At 41.3% G+C, this 22,204-nt stretch overlaps 2 protein-coding genes across 2 annotated transcripts; both read right to left on the bottom strand.

The window, feature by feature from the left end:
• Positions 1–349: 349 nt before the first annotated feature.
• Positions 350–3,058, bottom strand: cryba2b (crystallin, beta A2b). Its single transcript, XM_040148722.1, has 4 exons — positions 2,901–3,058; positions 1,656–1,797; positions 1,129–1,271; positions 350–714 (listed from the first exon to the last, which is right to left on the bottom strand). Exons 1-4 carry the CDS (start codon positions 3,056–3,058, stop codon positions 567–569), a joined length of 591 nt encoding a protein of 196 aa, XP_040004656.1. The 3' UTR covers positions 350–566.
• Positions 3,059–14,397: 11,339 nt separating this feature from the next.
• umps (uridine monophosphate synthetase) lies at positions 14,398–21,702 on the bottom strand. The gene is made up of 10 exons (XM_040149052.1): positions 21,465–21,702; positions 20,438–20,591; positions 19,730–19,854; positions 19,386–19,573; positions 19,155–19,252; positions 18,889–19,049; positions 18,688–18,805; positions 18,354–18,529; positions 18,132–18,246; positions 14,398–17,307 (listed from the first exon to the last, which is right to left on the bottom strand). The coding sequence occupies exons 1-10, from the start codon at positions 21,612–21,614 to the stop codon at positions 17,129–17,131; spliced, it is 1,464 nt and encodes a 487-aa protein (XP_040004986.1). The 5' UTR covers positions 21,615–21,702; the 3' UTR covers positions 14,398–17,128.
• Positions 21,703–22,204: the final 502 nt, after the last annotated feature.

The following is a 22,204-nucleotide window of genomic DNA, read 5'->3' as shown; positions in this document are numbered from 1 at the left end:
CGTGCTCTTGTTTATTGGAAATAAGAATACAGTCTGACAAAAACAATATTACACATCCTATAGCCCGACAGAATCTGATCTTTCAATGCATGTTTACTAAAGGGCTAAATATTTCCTTCAAATAAATACAAAGCAAAGCCTATCTCTGTTAACAGCCTAGTTCGTAAAGCTAAAAGAGAATAAGGGCTCTAATTTTGCAGTGCTTGTGCACCTGTAGTATGATTTCCTTGTACCTCATAACCAAAGGTACAAAATGATTGACAGTTCAATATAGCCAAATATTGCAGCCAGTTTCTCAGAGCTTTTGATTTTTATTTATTTAATTGGATAGATACACTTTACTGTTAAAAAAAAAAGAATACCAACAAACAGCCACTAGTTTTGAAGAAAAGCCTTTATTTCCTATTTCAAGAACATGCTTTAGCATGGTAGTAGAAGTAGGTACTGCGTTTGTCCATCTACTGTTCTGTGACAGTGGTCTGTCCGGGGTTCAAGTTGAGGAAGGGGTTCTGGGAGAGTTTTTTTTTTTTTTTTTTCAGGTTGGGTCAGGCTTGCGGAATGAAGGCTTAGTGCTGAATCCTACGAATGGACTGCACCTGGTTGGTGTGAGCCTGGGTGCTGTACTCATTGTAGTTTCTGTATTCGCCTTGGTGTCTGTCTCTCTCCAGGATGTACTGGTAGCCACGGTAACCAGGGAACTGGTAGGCCACCCAGCTGCAGAGAGAGAGAGAGGGGTGGGGGGGTGAGTCAAGGTCAGTAGAGAATTTAAACAGTCATTACAAAAGTCATATCATTGATTTAAAATGATTTAAGTAGATTTAATGAAACTACTAGGCTGTTCATAAGTGTAGGACGAAGACAATATCAGTGTGCTGGTAAAAGTTTATACGGTGCAAACACATTTTATGATTTTTTATTTTATATATATATATATTTTATTGTCCTCTCCATAGTACACCCAGTCAGGATAGACTGAACTTGTTTGGCACTGATTTATTGCCTCAAACTATATTTTATAGGAGAATGTTTGAAAAGACTGGAGATGAGACTGAAGACTGCAAAGGGAGAAAATAGAAAACAGGAGAAAGAATTGAAACCAATAAACAGGGAGGAAGGTGTAGAACTTACGCTCCAGAGTTGACTTTGATAGAGGGTACCTCCTTGCTGCACCAGCCCATGGCCTGTAGGGAAGGGTAGTCATCGCACATCTCAAACTTACGGCCCTGGAAGTCCTCACACTCATAAAGGGTCACCTTGCTGTCACTGTGGTTCTGCGGAGAAAGAGGCAGACAGAGCAAAGGTGTGAGGGCGCTGCTGCGGTCGGCCAAGGGGTTGGCGTGGAAACTGATATACAGATTTAGATATAATTAGATGGAGAATTTGGGAGATGGGGGACATTGCAAAAGCCGTGGTTAAATGTTGGAAATCCTGCTTGTACTTCAAATATAACTAAATATATTGAGCCTAAATTATGGCTATAAAATTCTAAAGACTCTGTAATGTTTGGGTTCAAATCGTGCAGCTGGTTTCAAGAGGGATAGGTGATGGGTCATGTGAAGGAGAGTGGGGTAGGGAAGTAAGCCGTTTACTGTATAGCAGTTGACAGAGGCTGACCAGTAAAAGCAAAGGATGAGTGGGAGGATGGCGGAACTTACAGCGCACTTGATGGGTCTGAAGGAGAGCATGTGCTCGGTTCTGTAGCTGCTGTTTCCGCTCCAGGCCTCGTAGCGAGGGTAGTCTCCCTTCTCCAGGATAAACTGCTGTCCCTGGAACTCTGGGTACTCATAACCCACCCAACTGGAGGATAAAGACGAGGATAGAAAGGTTGTGTTTAAGTGTGCCAACAGTAAGTAAAATGCTAGAAAAAAAATTAGAAAAGAAAAAAAAAGGGGACCAAAACGAGAGAAACTCTCAAATCCACACACTAACTTATAATGAACCATTAAATACAAAGTGGTTTTAGTTCAGTAACATTGAAACTGTCATTTTCTTTGAACAATAGAGTCCAACGCCCACAGAATGGCCTCGAGTGAAAACAGCATGCAGCTTCTTTTGTCACCGGGAGCACAAAGCAAACATTAGATACTGCTGCTCCTGCTCCCAGTGCTGCTGCTGCTGCTGCACCCGGCTTTTTATCTGATCACCAGTCAGACATTCTGGCTCAGAGCCAGCAGCTGCACACAGCCAACTCATATCACAACAGGGTCACACTTGGATGCGTGCACATACACATGCAAGCGATACATGCCAACTAGCAATGTAATAACAAAGTAGGCTGTAATTTATGGCTTTTCGTATTTTGCTTTTTCTACTTGTTGATTAAAGTGGGTTTTTGAGTCCTATCTGCTTTACTCTGACTTTTTCAAGCAGACAAAATAAGGATCGCAAGATAAGTAAATAATGTAGTTTTATTAGATGTTGTTGTCTGGCTCTTAGTCATCCACTGTTTTTTAGGCAGCGAAGTGTATATGATAAGAAATATGAGGGGGCTACAGACCAACATACTGTAAAAATTAAAATCACTATCAATATTAGTCTAATACTATTCATGCAGTTAGGACATTCTTCTTAAAGACAAATATACAAAATCTTTATGGGGTTGACTTAAACATTCACGAATAAATTCTAACCAGATTCTCTCAAATCTCTCCTTATCATAAACTGAAATAAGTACAAACGTGGGAAAATCAATCTCATTTTGAGGCGGTAACAAAAATAGCAAATTTAGTGATCATGATCTAAACCAAGGCCCAAAATAGATCAAGAGACGAAAGCGAAGTGATTTTCACGATACGTGGAAAATGCAGAACTTAGTAGAATAGATGGATGGAGAGACCAGAAGTGGAGAAATAAGCAGAAGGAGATCCAGAGGAAGAACAAGAGGAAAAATGTCAACTTACGGTCCATTCTCAACCTTGATGGAGCGGATCTTGTTGAAGCCCCTCTCCATGATGTTCTGGCACTCCAGCATGAACTCACAGCGCTTTCCCTGGAAGTTCTCCTCCTCCCAGACTGTGATCTTGAACTGGCCCATCTGCTCCATCTGCTGAGTGTTCATGACTGCTGCTTCTTCCTTGGGGGTTATTCTGTGAGGAACGTAGAGGGTTTCAGAAAAGTTCAATGTTAAATGGATGGAATATCAAATCAAAGTAACCATAAGACCGGCATGTCATGAGTAGGTACAGTACCAAAAATGCCAGGGAAAGTATATAAATAAGAAATATTTTCAGAGAGCAAACTTCCTGAGTACAACCATCTTGATTAAAACAGATATGAGAGATCAGACTTTTAACCCAACAAGCTGATGGTAGTGTTTATATAAATGATTTTACAACTACAATATTTGTATTCTAGCTTGAAGTACTAGTTAATAAGATAAAAGAAAAGGTATTGCACCACAGCATTTCTGTTAAAACTATATTATTGTACCTTTACTCTGGAAAGAAATTTCTGTCAAGATCTCTCTCCAAATGTGTCCATAAAAAACCTGAAAAATTCTACTCGTTCATCATTCTATTTCCCCACAGTACAGATTTGTCTCAGTTTCAGTCGAGGAGATTCTATCATTAGCAAACTGCCTGTAAATTGTACCCTGTAACTGACCAGTAGCAGTTCTACAGAAAGCAAATGCCACAACAGCAAACCACATATCTGTAAGCGATAGCCTAAAAGCATAATGCTGTCTCTGGTACGATCTGAAGTCTCTTACTTCCAGAGTTCTTCATTTCTCACAAGAGTTTCTGACTAACCTTAGCCTGGTTTCTTTGTTTTTTAAGTAAAAAAATGTTTGTATGGTGTTTACAGGCCAAACACAAGCACACCAGTAAGGCATCATCTTGCAAGCTTTCCCTGTAAAGATGGCTGGTATAAACCATTTTACCCTAAAAGCAGAAGTATGACGTGGCTTCCATGTTTTTACTCCTAGCAAATCAAGCCTCATTTAAAGTGAATCCATAGCAATCTATCTATCAAATACACAGTTTTGAGCAGCATCTTGGTGGCCGTCGGGCTCCACCCCAGTACACAGGGCTGTCCTCTGATTGCAGTTTCTTAGCAGAGTCTGAGGCAGTGTGTTGGTATACTTACAGACGGTACTGAGGTGGGACAGATCCAGTATAATGAATGTCGGGAAAGAGACCCTCGCCTCCGTTTTTATAGGGCCGGGCCCACTGGACCTACGCCACTCCATTTGCCCAGCAGCCTTGCAAACTCAGCAGCTGAACGGCCGGCTGAAAGGGGAGCATTAGCCTCGTGCTTTGTGGAAGCTCCAGAGCACCATTGTCCTCAGAGCCCCAAACTGACTTAGTCATCAATATGGCAGCCATGCTCAGTGGCAACCTGACCCAGGACTATACAATGGTAACGCACTGACACAACAGTTTGATTGGGGTGGTAGGATAATAGACACATTCTGGGAGCTGATCCCCTCTCTCTCCCGCTCTCTCTGCTGTAGGTAAAATGGATCCAAAACCAGAGGTGGGAAAAGGGCCCAAGGCATCCCGTAACACAGTAAGTATTAGGACGTGGCAGTTTCATCTACAGGGTATCTTTATTTCCTTCTTTTCCAATGGTTGGTCTGGAAAGAGTTAGTAGGTTGAAGTGCTACAGTAGAAAGCTACAGTGAAAATATCCTTTCTGACGAGGACCATCTAGGAAACCTGGTCTATATTCCTTTGCATCCCCATATCTCTGGCTTTCATATATATAGTGCATGCTCCAGAGAAAGGCATCCTTGTGCTCTGTAGCTTTGGTAACCCACGCTTAAAACTACACCAATGCTCTGGTATTATATTGGATGAATGTAAAGAATAAAAGTAGTTTATTGCAAGAAGCAAGAAATAATAGGCTTTCAGCCAGAATAACCGTTAGATTTAAATATAAGGACTGAGTGACAGAAAACATGTAATTTTTTGGAGTATTGTACATTTTTGATATGGGAAATCACAGATGAAACCCATCTTTTATGAAAAAGAACGTTTCAAATGATCTGCTTATTCCAATTTGCAATGTCCAATGCAATTTTTTAATCATATAAATTATAGGAATATTACAGATGTTTCTCAACCAATGTATTTACAAAAAGTTATAGCCTTTGAAGCTTCACAAAACACAAATAACATTAATAAGTTCAATGTAGCACAGTGTTAGTCACTAAATTAATAGACCTATAATTATGGGATCCATACTAGGCTCCAGCACTGTGTTTTGAATCTTATTACTGGGGCTATCAGTTCCACATTTGATAATAGATTCACCTTTGTCATTACATTTTATCAAACAATGACTGTGAAAGAGTACGCTGACATGTTTTATATCATGAATGAAACCCCTCTTACAATTTGTATGTTGTTGTTCATTTGTGTGCTTATTCGGTTTCTGTTAATGACATTGTTTCGTTGTCTTTGTGTGACGCCAACGTCCGGCTTATAAAAATGATGACACATATTTTCATTTCTATTATAAATAAAATATATAGATCGATTCAGGAGGCAAAAAAATGTACTCATACACGTGATGTTAAGTGAGCTCTGACAACATGCTGTAACCCCACGGCTAACTGAACTGTTATTTCTTTAGGATCTTCCTGTTATTTTGTCTTCCATGTTTTGTGATTTTTCAATATGCCAGTGTTTCAACAATATGCATAGTGTTGTGCCAGGCAAGAAACACTGAATTTTTAGTAATATATTTTCCTTCATCATTGGTGACATCTAGTGGCGAATATATTTATTACACACAGGGTGGCAGAGGCTTGTAAAACAGAGCTGCTCAATTTACTGTATTAACATAGAAGTGATTTTACATTCAACATGTTGCTCTGACTTGCAGCACAGGAATGACAAAGCAGAACTTACAGAGGACTGAGATATCATTTAGAAAGAAGTATCTAATGCCAGAAATCTCTATAACAGCAACAAATACAATATGTTGGAGAGGAATTGTCTTAGTTAGTAATAAAAGCTAGTTTGGTTCTGACTCTCTGTATGTGGTGTGTGTGTGTGTGGGGGGGGTTCAATTTGTGAGGATGTGTTAGCTGTTTACTTTTATGAACAGCTTTGTCATTCTCTCCTGTTAACCCATTCATTGTCCTTCTCTTTACACGTGTCTGTCTATCAGTCACCCTGCTTGTCCCCAGAGCAGGTGATGGGCAGGTGAAACAACAGGCTTATATAGACACAGATGTTGTGGGTGCGTGTATGTGTTCCACTACCTTAACTGCTCAATGTGTATACATACAGTAAGTACAAACAGGTGTGTGTATACGTATGTGCGTGTGTGTGTGTGTGTGTGTGTGTGTGTGTGTGTGTGTGTGTGTGTGTGTGTGTGTGTGTGTGTGTGTGTGTGCGTGTGTGTGCGTGTGTGTGTGTGTGTGTAATTATGCATTTTTGTTACCTCTTTGGGTTCTTTTCTGGTATAAACAACAGCTTTGTCCAGACCAGTAGTCCTCATGGGGACAAAAGTCTGGTCCTAATGAGGCAAAACGTCCTGGTTCAGGTCGGAGATAAGATGGGTAAAGGGAAGGGTTGGGCATGAATTGGTTATGGTTAAGGTTATTTTTTGGGTTTGGGGTAGGCTGTCCACAGTGAATATAAGTCAATGCAATGTCCTGACAAGTATAGCTGTGGTAACACACACACACACACACACACACACACACACACACACACACACACACACACACACACACACACACACACACAAACACACACACACACACACAAACACACACACACACACACACACACACACAGACGCACACATTACACAACCTATTTCCCTGTTAAATAAAATACAGCCAAAGGGGGGAATTTGCATGTGTCAGGGACAGTGTAGCCCAGTAAAAAGCTAGTACAGTTCTACTTTGACTCCTTATCTGGCTGTATCAATAAATCCATTCACTTCTTCTCACTGACAGCTCTGCTTGTTCTCCATCTTCAAATACAGTACATATGGCTATCAAGTCCTTCTGTTAGCTTTAAGCACCGGAGGAAACAACAACATAATCTTCTACCTCTACTCAGGCATTAGAAGTAGTTATTAGTTTGTCTAATGATCTATGAGCTGCAGCAGCTGATTTGGACACTTTTACACCCATCCATCCATTTTCTGCCACTTATCTGAAGACAGGCCACTTCCAAGTCAACAAAACACATGTAGGCTGGATGGGCAAACGACCATTATGCCTCAAGTAGCCTTGCAAGGATAAAGAGTCTTTACCAGCGAGGGTGAGCAGTGTAATAATGCGATAATTTGAGCACACCCTCTGGTCCCCCTTTTTAAAAATGGGACTATCCAATGGGTCTGCCAGTCCACAGGCACTGTCCCTGACTTCCATGCAACATTGAAGAGGCGTGTCAGCCAAGACAGCCAAACTATGTCCAGGGCCTTCGGCATCTCAGGGCACACCCAGGTTTTTGCATCTGCAACCACCACAGCTGCAGCCCTTCTGGCGCCGGCACCTGTCTGCTGCTTCAGAAGACTCCTGGGCCAGCCGGGCCCGAAAGGCCTCTTTCTTTAGCTTGACAGCTTCCCTCACCACCATTGCCCACCAGCGGGTTCTTGGGTTTCCGCCGCAACAGGCACCAAGAACCTTCCAATCACAACCCCTAACAGCCACTAAGGAGGCTTTGAACACGGCCCACTCAGATTCCATGTCCCCAACCTCCCCAGGGAATGCCTGCAAAGTTCTTCTGGAGGTGGGAGATCAAGATCTCACGAACAGGGGCTGGATACTCCAAATTTCTGTTAGGTGCATGAGCACAAACAACAGTCAGAGCCTTCCTCTTTGCAACTTGCAGTTGCACTGAGGCAACCCTCTCACTCTCTGGGGAGAAGACCAACCCAGATCCGCTCAGCAAGGGGCTTGTGAGTATCCCCACACCTGCTTGGCGCCTCTTACCCTGGGCAGCTCATCAAAAGGCTAGAGTCAAGCCCCTCTCGAGGAGTTTGGTTTCAGAGCTAGTGCTGTGCATGGAGGTGAGCTCAACTATATCTAGTTGGTACCGCTCCATCCACCGCACCAACTGTGGTGCTGAACTTGGCTGAACTGTAACTATAGTAGCTGGCCAACTGTTGTCTCATTTCCCAGGAATTCTTTATAAAAAAAGGTTTCATTGTCTATATACTCCCATTAAAAAGTTGATCCCTTAGATTATATAGCTTAATATTCAACAAAACTTTTTGCCACTGATACATTTTAATATAATCATAATGAAATGCAGTGTGCCTGTTCCTTCACAAGCTGACCGTCCATATTTTTAGAAAGCTTTTCATTGGCACACACACAAACATAAAGTCTTTAATTTTTCAGATTTGTAAGGAGTTTATTTAAAATGCAGAAAATTTATAAAAGATAAACATAGTCCTTAACCTTATTTCTCATCGCAAATAATGGATGACAAAGATTAAGTATGTGGTAATATCATATATTAATATTTTGTACTTGTATAAAGAGGTTGCGGTGCAGGAAGTGTGTTAACACTGCTGAAAGAGATCCTGTTTTCTGGGTCAGTGTGCATCTGAACTATTTGAATAGTCAGTGAATACATCTGCACACACACACACACACACACACACACACACACACACACACATACACACACACACACACACACACACACACACACACACACACACAACTGTTTGTGTATGTGCATGCTAACATACATACACATACACTGACACACAGATTGCACTGAATAAATGCCCTCCTTCACATGGAAGGTTACCATGGCAACTAATCCAGGTAAGGATGATGCGAGCGGGACATCTGCTCGTACCACCTCCATTTGCCCTCACTGATCTCTGCGCTGACACACAAGCAGCTGGATTTACGTTCAGGAAACAAAGAGAGAGAAAATGTAGATATGATATTTTCTGTGCTCATACACATGAATCGTGATGACACACACATACTGCAGTTGGCAGGGAATGTTCTGAATTGCAGGATATTAACAAAAATGTATCTTTAGGTGCTTAAAAACACAACTTAAAACTAATAGGGCTACCTTTTCTGAGATCTTAAATGTTATCATCAACCTACATCCAGGAACATTCACTCTACCAACAGAAAGTCAGAGAGTGAAGGGAAAGATCAGCCAACCAGGAGTGGGAACAGGCCTCAGGCATTTGCATGACTCTTCATTATCAGTAACTGTCAGGGGAAACAGCACACAGCCTACAGGCAGCACAGACACCCACTGTGGAGACACCATTTACAGCAAACAGTTTGGCAGGCACCACAAATGTAATAATGTCCCTGCTGTACAGATACAAACAGTAGTCATAATGATACAGACGCAGTATGGCCCTGCAGAGCAGAGTTCATAGGGTCACAGCTGGGGCAGCAGGATTCTTGAAATAGGAAAAGGCAAGTGTTGGGGTTTCCTGGTGGTCAAGTGGACTCGATTTTATTTATATAGTAAACAATGATTAAATTGTGTTAGGTTTTTTTTTATACATTGGTGTCTTAGAAATACAATAACCTCTGTCATTGCTTCTTTGATTTAGTTGAAAAACTTCATATCTCGCTGACCAATACTTCAAACAGGCAAAAAAAATGACCTATGTTTGCATGGTGAGTTAGTTTCCAGGTAAGTTCATGTAGAATTTCATTTAAACACATTTATAAAGGTATATTATAGATACTTGTGAAATGCATTTATATTGCAAGTTCCTGGATTCAACCTCTTGCCATCCCATCTGGGCTACAGTGGTCTTTCCATTAGTTTGTTATCAGGTATTGAGAGCAACAATAAAGCTGATCGATGTATTAAAATCATTTGTTTCTGCAATAAACTTGTCATGTTCAGAAAAAGGACTGAATTACCTTTGTACGCACTGCTATACACTAGTGTTCCTGCAATTTTGAAAAAGATGATTTGGTCTCCTTGAAGCTTTGTCAGTTGCGTCATGTTGCTTTGAAAAGTGTTGACTAATATGACTGCATAACAGTCAATTTAATATTTTCCAATGGTTCCATAGTGTTTCAAGTGTGATTCAATGATTCAAACTGTTTGCTGCGCTGGAACCAAATTTCCTCACATTACGCCATTCAGATCCTTTCACAGATACAGAGAAAAAACAGGTGGCTAAGCCTCCACTTTGAATCCTAAACAAATTACCTGCGAGCTAATACTGCTCCTGGAGCTGGTAGGAAGGGTGTAGCAGCAGCAGTTGGGACAGTCAGTTTAAATCGGGGCTAGGTAACCAGGATACTGAGGAGTGTGAGTTTTCCCTTCCTCTGGCTTTAAACAAATATTGACTAGAGCTTCAAGCAGAAGCAAATAGGCTCTCAGGTAAAGAATGACATGTACGACTGGCTTTGTCATAATGTCTCTTGTGAGGTGATGATACCAACATGAGATTTTTTGATTTTTGGATTTTTTTTTTTCTTTTTTTTGAGATCATGAAGATTGGTGGGAATGTGAAGGCAATAATCTGCATAGAAGACCAGAAGTAAAAAAAGATATGTGCATCAAGTTTCAGCTTGAGGATTAGTGATCTCACTGGAGAAGGTCGACATGCTATACTGTGGGACAACATATTCAGTATTTGGGAGTCACAGAAAGATCCAATTGCCACAGAGGCGCCGCTCAAAATTACTTTCAATTGTATTACATAATGTGTTTGATTTTCAGCAATAATGATTGTAAACTCAGTCATTTTCAAGCACAGAAAATTGAACATGGTCGTGTTTTACTTGTATGTCACCGTGGGCATATATGTAGATCAAATAAAAGGCAACATGTCAACTTTAAAGGACTTAAAAGGAAGGGAGCTTGAACCTAAGTCTTTGGTGAAGATTTCATTTTTTCCTTTGAATTGGTTAAAGGGACATGAAAACAATTCTGTTAAAACATATGATGCATTTACTGTGTCTTGGCACTGTTACGCTGGACGTCATTGCCACGTTTCTACCAGATGGTAAGGGTGTGGATTCAACTCCATTTTTGGACAATCAGTCAGTCAGTTTGAACGTAGAAATTCAAAAGGGAGTGTTTCTTAAGAAGGTAGAATGGTATAATTGCACTGTAATCATCAATTTATTGTTAAACCATTAAAATACACGGCCTTATTAGAGAACTAGATTTTTAAAAAAAAACACCAGTCTACATTTAAATTAGAAACAAAACACTAAAAGACATTTATGATCTTTAACATAAGAAACAATAAAAATAATGAATGGGGAAAGTGTGATGGCTGAATACTACATCATAGCATCCAAATGACAGATGGCCCATATCAGATGTCTGCTGTGTGTGTGTGTGTGTGTGTGTGTGTGGTTAATGTTTAGTTAATGATTAACATAACCTCCCATTTAGCCCATCTCTCTGCTCCCTGGAGCTTGCCTGCAGCCTCAGTTCATGACGTAGGAGATGGACAGTAATGAATAGGCCCCCAGTGGAAAATACATGCTGTCATCATGAATGTGCCAACGGGATAATGATTATCAAAAAAGCTTTACAGGGAGATAGAGTGATTATCAACCCTACCATTGTAAATGTCAACCTTTTCAGTATATACGATATGATATCGCCCGGGGGCAATTCACAGAGGCACATAACGATGAGCACAGCCACCGAGCAAAAACTAAACAGACCACCACTTGGACACTTTCCCAACATCAGTTAGTAGGGTTATCAGTGGTGATAGTATCTCTACTGACCTGAACAGACAGGTTCAAACCCAGCCGGTTTTTACATGAACATATTGATCGATGTGAGACTGCTATTCATAGTCCTACTTTGAGATATTGTACCTTTCAGTCAAAACAAGAAAATGCATGTTGGATTTTAACTTGAACTTCCTGCCTTGATATCATCAGCGATGCCGCTGAATTCACCTTCTGTAACCCTTTCTTTGCTTTTCTTAATTTGCTCAGCACAAACACAGACACACATGTAAGCGGAATCTACTCCAATGAGTCAAGCAGTTACTTTTCCATGGGGTTTTGTTTTGCTTTGTCTTTTTGTGTTTACCTGTGGGTAAATGATTGTGACTCCACCAGTCAGGCAATCAGTCAGGCAACATGTCGGTCCAAAGCTGCAATTGCTTTCTTTTAGAGCATTGCCTGTTGCCACCTGTATGCAAATAAGGTCACCTATTCAGTGAAATAATCACCTGGTGCTTCAGTTACAGAGACTTTGTTGTTATTAAGTCATCTTAGATGGAGCAATGGCCCTGACTTCACTGCTGATGTATTTTCTCAGATATCCATCTCTGGATTTTAGTTCACCTTTGTTTTTCATTGCAAGAATGTGGCTCACTTGTGCTGCGTCGGGCAGCAACATCTGGCCTTAATTATCTGTTGCCTTTGATTAAAATACAATGAAAGCTTGTGAGAACATACCCCTTCAAACACATTTCCATCATATGTATGAATTAATGTTTGACCGTGCTAACAAAAACAAAACAAAAAAAACTTTGTGCCTTTTCCAGTTGCCAACCCGTACCTGCATAACGCGAGCCGAACGAACAAAACTGCATCTTCAGGTATTGTGCGTGAGGCTCAACGTGAAGCAAATACGGACATGAAAAAGTCACAAAAACGATCAGAGTGTGACGGTGGTCCAGAGAGGGATGTGCCGAGTGTGCGTAACAGCTGGCTCCTCTGCTGTCGGGCAACCTTTTGGAGGGAGATTTGCAGAAGTTAGAACACCAAGCAAAAGCAAAGCCTTGTAAGAACGGACACGATGAAGGAAATAAAGAAATGAGTGAGAAGCCGTTCGCCTACCTTCAGAAGGAGAAAAGAGATAAAGGTCAACATGCACAACCTTGGTCAGGTTCGGCTCACCTTTTACGCGCACTGAGTATGTGCCGTGTGTGACAGGTACACACCTTTTATACCTCTACATGGTCTCCCCCTCTCTCTCTCTCTCCCCCACCCCTCCTGGGTGAAAACGGGAGAGAGGATCCTCAGGGCGCGCACAGACACCTGTCGCACGGTGCTTTGCTCTGATCCAATATTGACATAAAGGGGGGAAGGGTGCGTGTGTGTGTTGGGGAGGCGTTCACAAAGACACACACACACACACACATGATTTGAATTATTCTTACCAACCCTTTTCCTCCATCCCTCCTCCTCCTCTATGCCAGGCAACGTGTCTGACCTTTGTGCCTGAAAAAAGGCTCATTGTAACGTAGCTGCCTGCCGACTTGCTCAGTGCGTCCCGCTCAGCGCCCGCTCTCGGCATCATTTCCATGTCATATCCCTTGCAAATGACCTTCTGCTGCAGGGCGGCTTCCCTTGCCCAGCAGGTTTTTTTTTGGGGGGGGGGGAGCTCGCAGTGGAGTCCCCCCGAAGTTTTGGACTGAAAAAGAGTTTGAGGTTCGAATTAGATTTTCCCTGTTACTGCAGGGAAAATCCGCAGAGACACTAGGACACACTGATCTAGTCTAGTCTAGAGTAGCTCACACACATTTCCCTAATCAGGAAATCAGATTATCAAGATTTGAATTAATGACTTAATGACTTTAGCAGGTGACCGTTTATGGAGGTGGCCCAGTGACACTATTGTTGCACGTTTTGTTTTTTTTTGTTTGGTTTGGTTTTTTTTGCTATTAAAGCAAACTATTTTAGACTGACTGGATTCTGGATAAGAAGATCATGGAATCTAGGTATTTTTGAGTGTTTTATGAATCGGTCAATTATGCGTGAATTTACAGGGAACAATTATTGGAAAATGTTTTTAATTGACTGTAAAATGCGCTGTAATTACCCACCTGACAACAAAGGCTGTTCTATACAGCATCCACAATGACGGCAGGCCAGTCAGAGATCTCGTTACTGCTCTGTGGGTGGGACCTCTTTGTTTGCAAACGTCCTTTACTTTTATGTCTTTAAATTAAAGGGTCACTCCTCCAATTTGACACAATAAGGTCAGTTTACCAGTCACGGTTGGTGCCACTCAGCTTCTGGAAACAGTTGTACAATGTCTTTTGTGGCTGTGGAGAAAGTTTGTCATGTCTGGAAAAATAACCGATGATGTTTTCAGGGTTATTTTTAAGCGAGACTGGCATTAAAAAAACTGAACGCATGGATTGTGAAAGTGGCAGGGGAGATCTAAAGAAAGATCAGACACTGAGCTGCATTATGGGAAGTGTAGGATCCAGATTTTGAAGCATGACTAATACAAAGGTCTGAAAGTTAGTATATTTTAACCTCTGCTGCTTCAGTTTTGACCATTTAAAGAAAAAAATCTATCTATAGCAAGTCTCCCAGCTTTACAAAAGGGCAATATACATAAAGGTAGGGGAAAGCTTAAAAGAGGAAATACATTGTGGGCTAGAATATGAAAAGACAGTCGACCGAATAGCAAGAAATTTACATTTTTATTAAGCCATTTCAAATTTATTTAAAGAAAAATAATTATAAAGAATTAATCTGCACATTTTAGTAGTTATTTCTTTAAAAAAAATTACCAAGTTTTATTGAATGAAATAAGTTATAATAATAACAACAAAGATACTGAAAGTACTTTAGTCTACACATCATTGCATTGAACACCTTTATGATAACTTTACATACAACTTTGCATAGTTTTGTTGTATTTCATAACATATAAATCGAAACCAACTAAATGTCCTTGTGAATATTGCAATTTTCAGTTCATCCGTATTGCCCTGTGTTAGTTAAATGCTCTTCAGAAAAAACTAAAAGATCATGGAAAACTGCAGAAACGTAAGTTTTTGTGAGGCTCAACATTTAAATGGACAGTATTAGTGCAGTTATTTGATATTTTATAAGTGATTGTGTCAGACTGGAATATTGCCAAGTGCCTTTCAAATGACGAGGTCAAGAGATTGCTCACTCATAATTCACAGCTCATTTGTCTTATTTCTGGACTTAGATGGAGTTGAGTAAGTCAAAAAACAGCACTTTCAATTTACAATACTAAAATAAAACAAGGTAAAAGGAAAACTACCAACTATAATCACAGCCTAAAATAAGGGGTGGGGGGGGTCCAATAATACTTTATTTCATGGTGCCTTAAGAAAATGGTACATTATTTACAGGCTCATTGGTATAGAGGTAGAGTTTTTTTTTCATAAATTATTCTCAAATAAATACTCAAATAAACTATTAGGGCCTTGCTAAATAGCACAGCAGTGCAGCAGAGACAATCCTCGATAATCCAGCCCTTACGGTATGTTCAAATGTCTGCTGACAAAAAATGTTGTCATATTTAAATATATACTGTATAGGCAGACTACAACACCTGATTGGAAGTTGATTATCAGCATTTCATTTGAATTCAAGAATCATTTTATTTGATAGCAATATCGAATTTTGAGTGTGAAAACAATTTACAACTGGTAGACCACAGGCATAATTTCAGATGACATCTCCCATCTCTTAACACTAGTAGAATTACATTAAGCATCAACATATACATTGCGTGAGCATTATTTTGTATTACACATGAAACTATCTGTCAAAAGACACTGCATTTCCTCTTTTAGTCATAAATGGAAACTAGATGGAGGGAAAACCCAAACAAGGTCACTGCAAGAGAAAAAAACCCTCACATTTCTCCATTAAATCCAGGAGGATACTACCAAGAGGGCCACAAAGCCTTTTCACTCAATGTAGGTGTAGTAGGAACTGCACAGCTGTTTTGGCTCCAGGACAGTTCATGAAATCCCATTTGTCTACTTTTAAATGGAGGTGTCAAACTGAAGGCAGTTCTCTCCTGTGTAAACAAAACTCGTTGATCAACTCTCTTTTTGTATAGAGAGTGGGTAACAACCTCTAGACTTGTTCTGTGAGCTCATTTTTCATGTCAGATTATAACTGAATTTATATCTCTTTAGAAAAAAAAAAAAAATACTGCCTCAACTAAATGTTTGTTATTTTAAGTTAAGCAATATGGACGGCAATGGACAAAATCATGACAGTTATGATATCTAATCTGGCTCCAATCAGCATTCCCTTATTTTGCAATTCACAGTATTTGGAGAGGCGAGACTGATAACACAGCTAATAATTTCAGCTGCTGAAAAAGGTTGAAATCAAATCAGGCAGGCTGTTCTGTCATGTTCTCTTTAGGGCATTCTAATCAATCAGGCAAATCAAAAGCCATCATTTTGAATTCATAACATAAGGTCTTACCCTTTAAAAAAAAAAAAAAGTAAAGACCACAGTTAGTCATTATTATTTGAACCCCATCATCAATTACTGAACTATGACTAACCGAGCTGTTTAATCAAATTGATACTGAACTTTGTGAATCTGGAATGCAAAATTGAAAACTGTTCCTAGCAGAGATTTGTTTTGGATTTGGTTTTGAGGAGTTAAAAGAGACTGTCCTGCAGTAATTAGTACTGTATGTCTGTGATCTTGTAAAAGTGAAGCATAAAATGCAGAAAGGAAAAAAATCAAAATACAAAAGATGCCTGACCGTGTGCTGAAAAATGCCCTGAATCTCAACAGAAATATTGTAAATTGTATATAATTAAAAAGTATTAGCTATACCCACCCTTATATGTACTATAAATCTTGGTCTAGTCTTTCAGCAATTATACAAAAGCATACAAAGGAATGATGGGTTTGTAACAAAGAAAGTGGTAGGATTTGTCCAGGGAATGACACCCTGATGATATTTGATTGATATTTTGATATATTTGATATTAGTAGACCAGAGAAAAATACATTATTAAAAAACTAATTTTAAAAAAATAGCTATTCTAGGTGACCCCCATTTTATCCTCAAATTGAAACATTTTCCCCCGAATCTGCTTTAAACCTGGTCAGAAGTATCTCATCAGATCAGTTGTCAGGTCAGGCTGTGCAGCTTATTAATAGGAAGGAATCAAGAACACAATTAAAGCAGGTTATTCATAGGACAGAATCAAAAGAACACGTAAGTTCAACAGAAAAGTTTCTGATTCCCCACAGCTGCCAGTTGTGCCTCGCAAATGTTAATAAACTGTGTGCATGTGTAGGAACAGGTGTGCATTTTGATGTGGCAGTGTGGTATACAGATGCACATATATACACACGTTTCAATACAATTATGTGCACACTGTTGTTCCTGGACAATGTAAATTGAAATACTTCTAGGTCATTATTATTAGAGTCGTAGTTTAAATTAGATGTAACGATGCAAATGCTACTCCAGATCTCTTATTGGCCACTCTGGCCCAGTCTCTTTGTGTAAGCATCCCAGCCAGACTTTCTATATGACTCAGCAGCTTTCAGCCTATCAGGGGCCTCCAAAACACCCCGTCCCACGATGATGACATCAGAGCCTTTGTTGTGGATAACCTCCTCTGGGGTGGTGTACTGCTGGCCCAACACATCACCTGCAAAGGGAAAGAGATGGCGAGAGATGGGACACATGGGCTGAGGAGGGGTAGAGAACGGGGGAGGTTGTTGGTGACTGTCAGCCTCCTAAAAGCAGAGCCAGATGTTATTTCTGGTACCAGAGCACCACCCTGTGTTCACAGTGAGTCATGACACCCAAAGAGAGCAAAGAGTGAAAAGTCTTCAAGTTATTTGTACAATTTTGCTGAAGTGGTTTATGTTTAAGGCATCAGAGAATTCAGTCAAATGAAGAGAGATCCTACAACATTTACATCAGAATGTTGTATTTGGACAGAGACATTGGACATTTTATATTTGTGCTGCCTCTGTGTTCCGGCACACTGGCTTCGAAATGAAAAGATGACTGTGGTTAAAGTTCTGATTTTTGTGCATGCACATGCATCCTTGTCCACAAGATAAAACAACACATGGACTTACTCGTGGAAAAACTCAGTTGGACTGAGGTTAGTCTTCTGCAATAAAAATCGCCTTGGTTGCTTTTTCGTTTCTGACCCAACAAGCACGTGAACATAAAAACACCTTTAAAGCTGAAAGTCTGATTTGTAGGTCGCCAGCGTTTTGGAAGTACATTACAACACATCACAGATGAACGCCTGAAACTCCTGAACATCACAGATTAATAATATAAAAGTTGGAGTGTGTACATGTGCATTTGTGTGTGTGTGGTGGAATGTTCCCATAAAAATTCATGATTTCACTGCTTCCTTTCAAATATTTAGATAGTAAGTTACGTAAAATTAAACCAAAAAGGTAAAAAAAACAAAACAAAACTGGAAGTCTGATCAAAAGGCATTCAGTTTACCTCCAGCCTGCATCTGTACCCCAGGGGTCATGTGGATGAACTCTGGCCTCTTGCTGATATTTGAACCACAGATAAAGCCCATCACAAAGTCTGACTGCTCCTCTGCCATCTTCAGCTGTAAGGACAGACAACGGAGATAAACAGCTGTACACTGGTAGCCATTAATGATGGACGACACGTTTGAGCAAACCTAGAGAAAGACCTAAGTAGAGACATGCGTACCGCAGCCTTTGTGTATTCACCAGTGGCCAACGACCCCTGGGAGCTCATCTGCGCAATGAGCAAACAGCCTCGGCCCAGAGCCTTCCCTACAGCACTCAGACCCTTCACCACCCCGGGCCCCGGCACCGCATGAGCATTCACTATGTGGGACCAAGATGAGATCTGGTACAAACCACCTGGAGAACAAATACATGAGCACACTGTTAGTCTACTTTAAATACTAACGAGTTGCAGTTTTCAAGTCATTTTGGAGGCAGATGTATTTTATATATATGTACAAATCTGGAATAAACATGTCAAAAAAAATAAATAGAATGCCTTCAGTCTTCCTCACCTTCATACTGATGCTTGACTGTGTTCCCAATGTCAGCAAACTTGCGATCTTCAAAGATGAGGAAGTTGTGTTTCTCGGCCAAAGCCTGCAGTTTCTGGCTGAAGGCCACTGTGTAGTCCTGTTAGCAGACATGACAATAAAATCAGTTCACTTGTCCCCACGAAGTTCTCCTCGTAACAAATGGACTGGTTCCCCTCCAACCTTGAGAATGTCTACGTGTGTCTTCAGCACGCAGATCGTGGGACCTAGAGAGTCCGCCAGCTGGAGAAGCTCCTCGCTGCTGGTCACATCAGCGGACACACAGAGGTTAGACTGCTTCTCCTCCATGATCATCAGCAGCTTTGATGCCAGAGGGTGAACATCTGCAGACAAACGGGGAGAGCGCAGATGAAAATGCAGGACATATTGTCAATTATATTTAGCTTGCCGTACACGTAGGGATTTGACTGAGTTGCAAGACTACATACTCGGAAGTTTGGCTCTGTCTGCATAGCTAAGCTCCAGGTTCTTGTCCACACATGGCTTCTTGGTGGCAGGAACTTCATTGCCGTTCTCCTCCCTGGGGCTGAAAGAGGCAAGTCGTAAATGTTACTTTGGAACTTGCGCATGGAGAGTAAGCATTAAAAAACACACACACAAACACTCTAACCCTACCTGCCATCGTACTACATTTAAGGGAAAAAGCGACACTACTGTACCTGAAGGTGTTATTGTCCAGGATGAACTTGCGGACGCTCTGGGCGGTTTGGGCATCGACGCGTTCGGCTGCCAGCAGCACATTGAGCAGCTTGAACATGGAGATGATGGGATGGAGCCTGATTCCCTGAGAAGCTAACATCTCCACGCCGCCTTGCTCTCTGTCCATTAGTACAATGGCATCTGTCACCTTTACCAAATAAACAGACATTTCGTCAGCCAACGACACCCTCCAGGGCCATTATTATTTTGAATTTGAGCTTCAATAACCTTTACAGTGGTCAATCACTTTTAATAGAGGACCGCTGTAACATTATCATCTGCACCATAATACTGAATACTGAACCTTCAGGCCCTCTTTGTAGAGCACCTCAGCAGTCTCCAGGATGCTGGTGCCGCTGGTCACAGTGTCCTCAATGATCAGACACGTATCCCCATCATGAAACGACCCCTCCACCAGACGCTTGGTTCCTGGCAGGGTTACATGAGGAAGCTCATCAGTCCTTGTTCTAAACCAACCTACAGATACTTTGCCACTTGTCGACGGCCTGGGCAAAATCAGCTTCCAGGGGAGCAAAATTTTCTGAAACAGCCGATTCCCGTGTTTGCTTCAATCGTCTACATATAGCTGGATGGTCTTCGTGGAGATGAGGAACTCCGAATTCAACATCTCTACTATAACATCACTGCTAGCGGTGTGGCCAAGACTGTGCCGTAAGCGAACATTTCAACCACAGAGAGCAGTGCAGCAGCAGCTTCGTAAGATATCAAGATTTCATAATGGGCTAAAGTCGTAATGCATGAGGATTGTGTCATATTTGAAGAACAGATTGTCTTTTTCCTTTTAAATGAACTTGAGTTCTGAAAACATATCACTACCCAGATTCAAGATCAAGTGTTACAAAACAGTTCAACTCCTAACTGCTTTCCACCCTAACAAATGCCATTCTTGTGCTTTCTGAGGCTTTACTGACAAATGCAAAGTCAGCACTCTTAAATATAAACTAGATTTAAAAAAAAATCAGCCTGACCATCCTTCCCTCTCAGCACCCACCATAGTCCTTGGCCTCCTTTCGCCTGATGAGCATGGGCAGTTCATGTCTAGAGCAGATAATTGTGGCCAAAGGCAGGGCTGTGTATGGAACCCCACACACTGAGTCAAACTGCAGCCCCTCATCTTGCGCTCGCTGGTAGATGAGACTTGACACCTGTAAGTCAAACAAGAGTGAAGGTTTGCAGCAGCCAAACTCTTTTTTTTAAAGTGGCAGTGTTGCAGGGGACATGGACATCCAATGTACCTTTGCATGCATTGCAAGAAGGCGGCCATTTTCCCACCATTCATGAGGCCCGACACATTTTATGTTGCTGATGATGTTTTAACTCCATAACATGGTTATTAATTCCTCGTGCCTCCCGGGGTGATAAAGTCTACAACTTTCAGACAAATGCGTCTCAGTTGTGGTGGCTTTTAGGTTCTTCGAATACTATCTCATTATGGCAGGCTGGACCTCATCCTAAATGAACTGGACATGTGTAATAACAACATTTCACATTCAGAGGGTATACAAAGAGTTACCAGTTTACCTAGTGAACTGGCTGTACAATCTCATTCACTGCGGTGTAATATAAATAATTCACGAAGGTAACAATGCTCACTGCTGCTGCTGACACTGTCAAAGAGATGTGGCTTCAACAAACAACAATCATTTTTGGAGGCCTGCGCATACGGTTGTGTATTAAAGTGCACCGCACCGACTGGTGTTTCTACGGTTTGCTCCCCGTTACATAGAGGAGCAGGGCAGCCCTGCCATACACACAGCTTAATGAGACTGGCCCATTCGAGGGATCGGGGATTTCAGCGACGAAAGTTGACTGGAAATCCACTGGTGTGACCGCTGGACTTCTACATGTCGATGTGCACCCACGTTCGCACCAAGCGTCACTTCCAGTGCGGCGGGACGGACACCTCGTCGCGAGTGTGACCTTGTTAACATTTCTGCTCTGTTTCACAGGCCGTCCCGCATCATGGAAAGTCGTTTTAAGAGTCAGCCACGCGACAGGACGCGACAGCACGTGTTTACCTGGTTCATGAGCGCGGGGTAGGACACGAGGACTCTCAGGTCGATATAAATGGGTGTCAGCAGGCCGCTCTTCAGCTTGTACTCGCCGAACTTCACCGCGTTCGCATCGTGGAGCTTCAGGATTAAACTGTCGATGCAAACGTTGTCCATCTTCTCGTATGTTCAGGGGATTCCGCAGGGCGCTCGCGCTGACTCCTCTCCCACTCTGTGCTTCGTCAGCGGAAGCGACAGTCACAACACTTCCGCTCGGATTTCTTCAGAATAAATGCGTCATGATTTTGAGAGCATTGTCGACATACTGTATATTTTGTGCATTAACCAAGGCCGGAGTACTAATACACAAAACTACCCAGGGGGCCCCGAAGCCCTACGTTTTCCATATATCATTTGGGATTACATAACTTGATTTTCTTATTTCAGTGTTGCAAATTTCTAACAAATTCGCAACACTGAAATACGTGTGTCAAGTAACAAACAGAAAACGCTGGGCGAGGCCATATCACAGGAGAACTGTAAGGCTGGAACAAACTTTTTTTTCATGATCGACAACCTTTAAGAAAAAATTATCGATTTTTCAGTGAATACAATGTCATAAAATAATAAAAACTAAAAACCAACTGATTCCTCGTTAACATATACAGTGTACGATCATCAACAATTTTTCTCAATTTTATTCTGAAGGAAAGAAGCCTTAGGCTATAAGGGGACCTTCCATATATCTACGGCTCGTCAACTCCAAC

The sequence above is a fragment of the Xiphias gladius genome, chromosome 16 (genome assembly GCF_016859285.1).
Source record: "Xiphias gladius isolate SHS-SW01 ecotype Sanya breed wild chromosome 16, ASM1685928v1, whole genome shotgun sequence".
NCBI classification, from domain to species: domain Eukaryota; kingdom Metazoa; phylum Chordata; class Actinopteri; order Istiophoriformes; family Xiphiidae; genus Xiphias; species Xiphias gladius.
This window is presented reverse-complemented; position numbering and strand designations above follow the sequence as displayed.

Bases quoted from the DNA above. Each gene is read 5' to 3' on its own strand.
- umps (XM_040149052.1), bottom strand. From the start codon at position 21,614: ATGGACAACGTTTGCATCGACAGTTTAATCCTGAAGCTCCACGATGCG. The intron at 20,592-21,464 runs GTAAACACGTGC...TTTGACTTACAG, and splicing joins ACCCCGCGCTCATGAACCAG to GTGTCAAGTCTCATCTACCA. The intron at 17,308-18,131 runs GTAAACTGAATG...TTCCCTTTGCAG, and splicing joins GGTACAGATGCAGGCTGGAG to GTGATGTGTTGGGCCAGCAG.
- cryba2b (XM_040148722.1), bottom strand. From the start codon at position 3,058: ATGAACACTCAGCAGATGGAGCAGATGGGCCAGTTCAAGATCACAGTC. The intron at 1,798-2,900 runs GTAAGTTGACAT...TTTATCCTCCAG, and splicing joins ATCAAGGTTGAGAATGGACC to TTGGGTGGGTTATGAGTACC. The intron at 715-1,128 runs GTAAGTTCTACA...CTCTCTCTGCAG, and splicing joins ATCAAAGTCAACTCTGGAGC to CTGGGTGGCCTACCAGTTCC.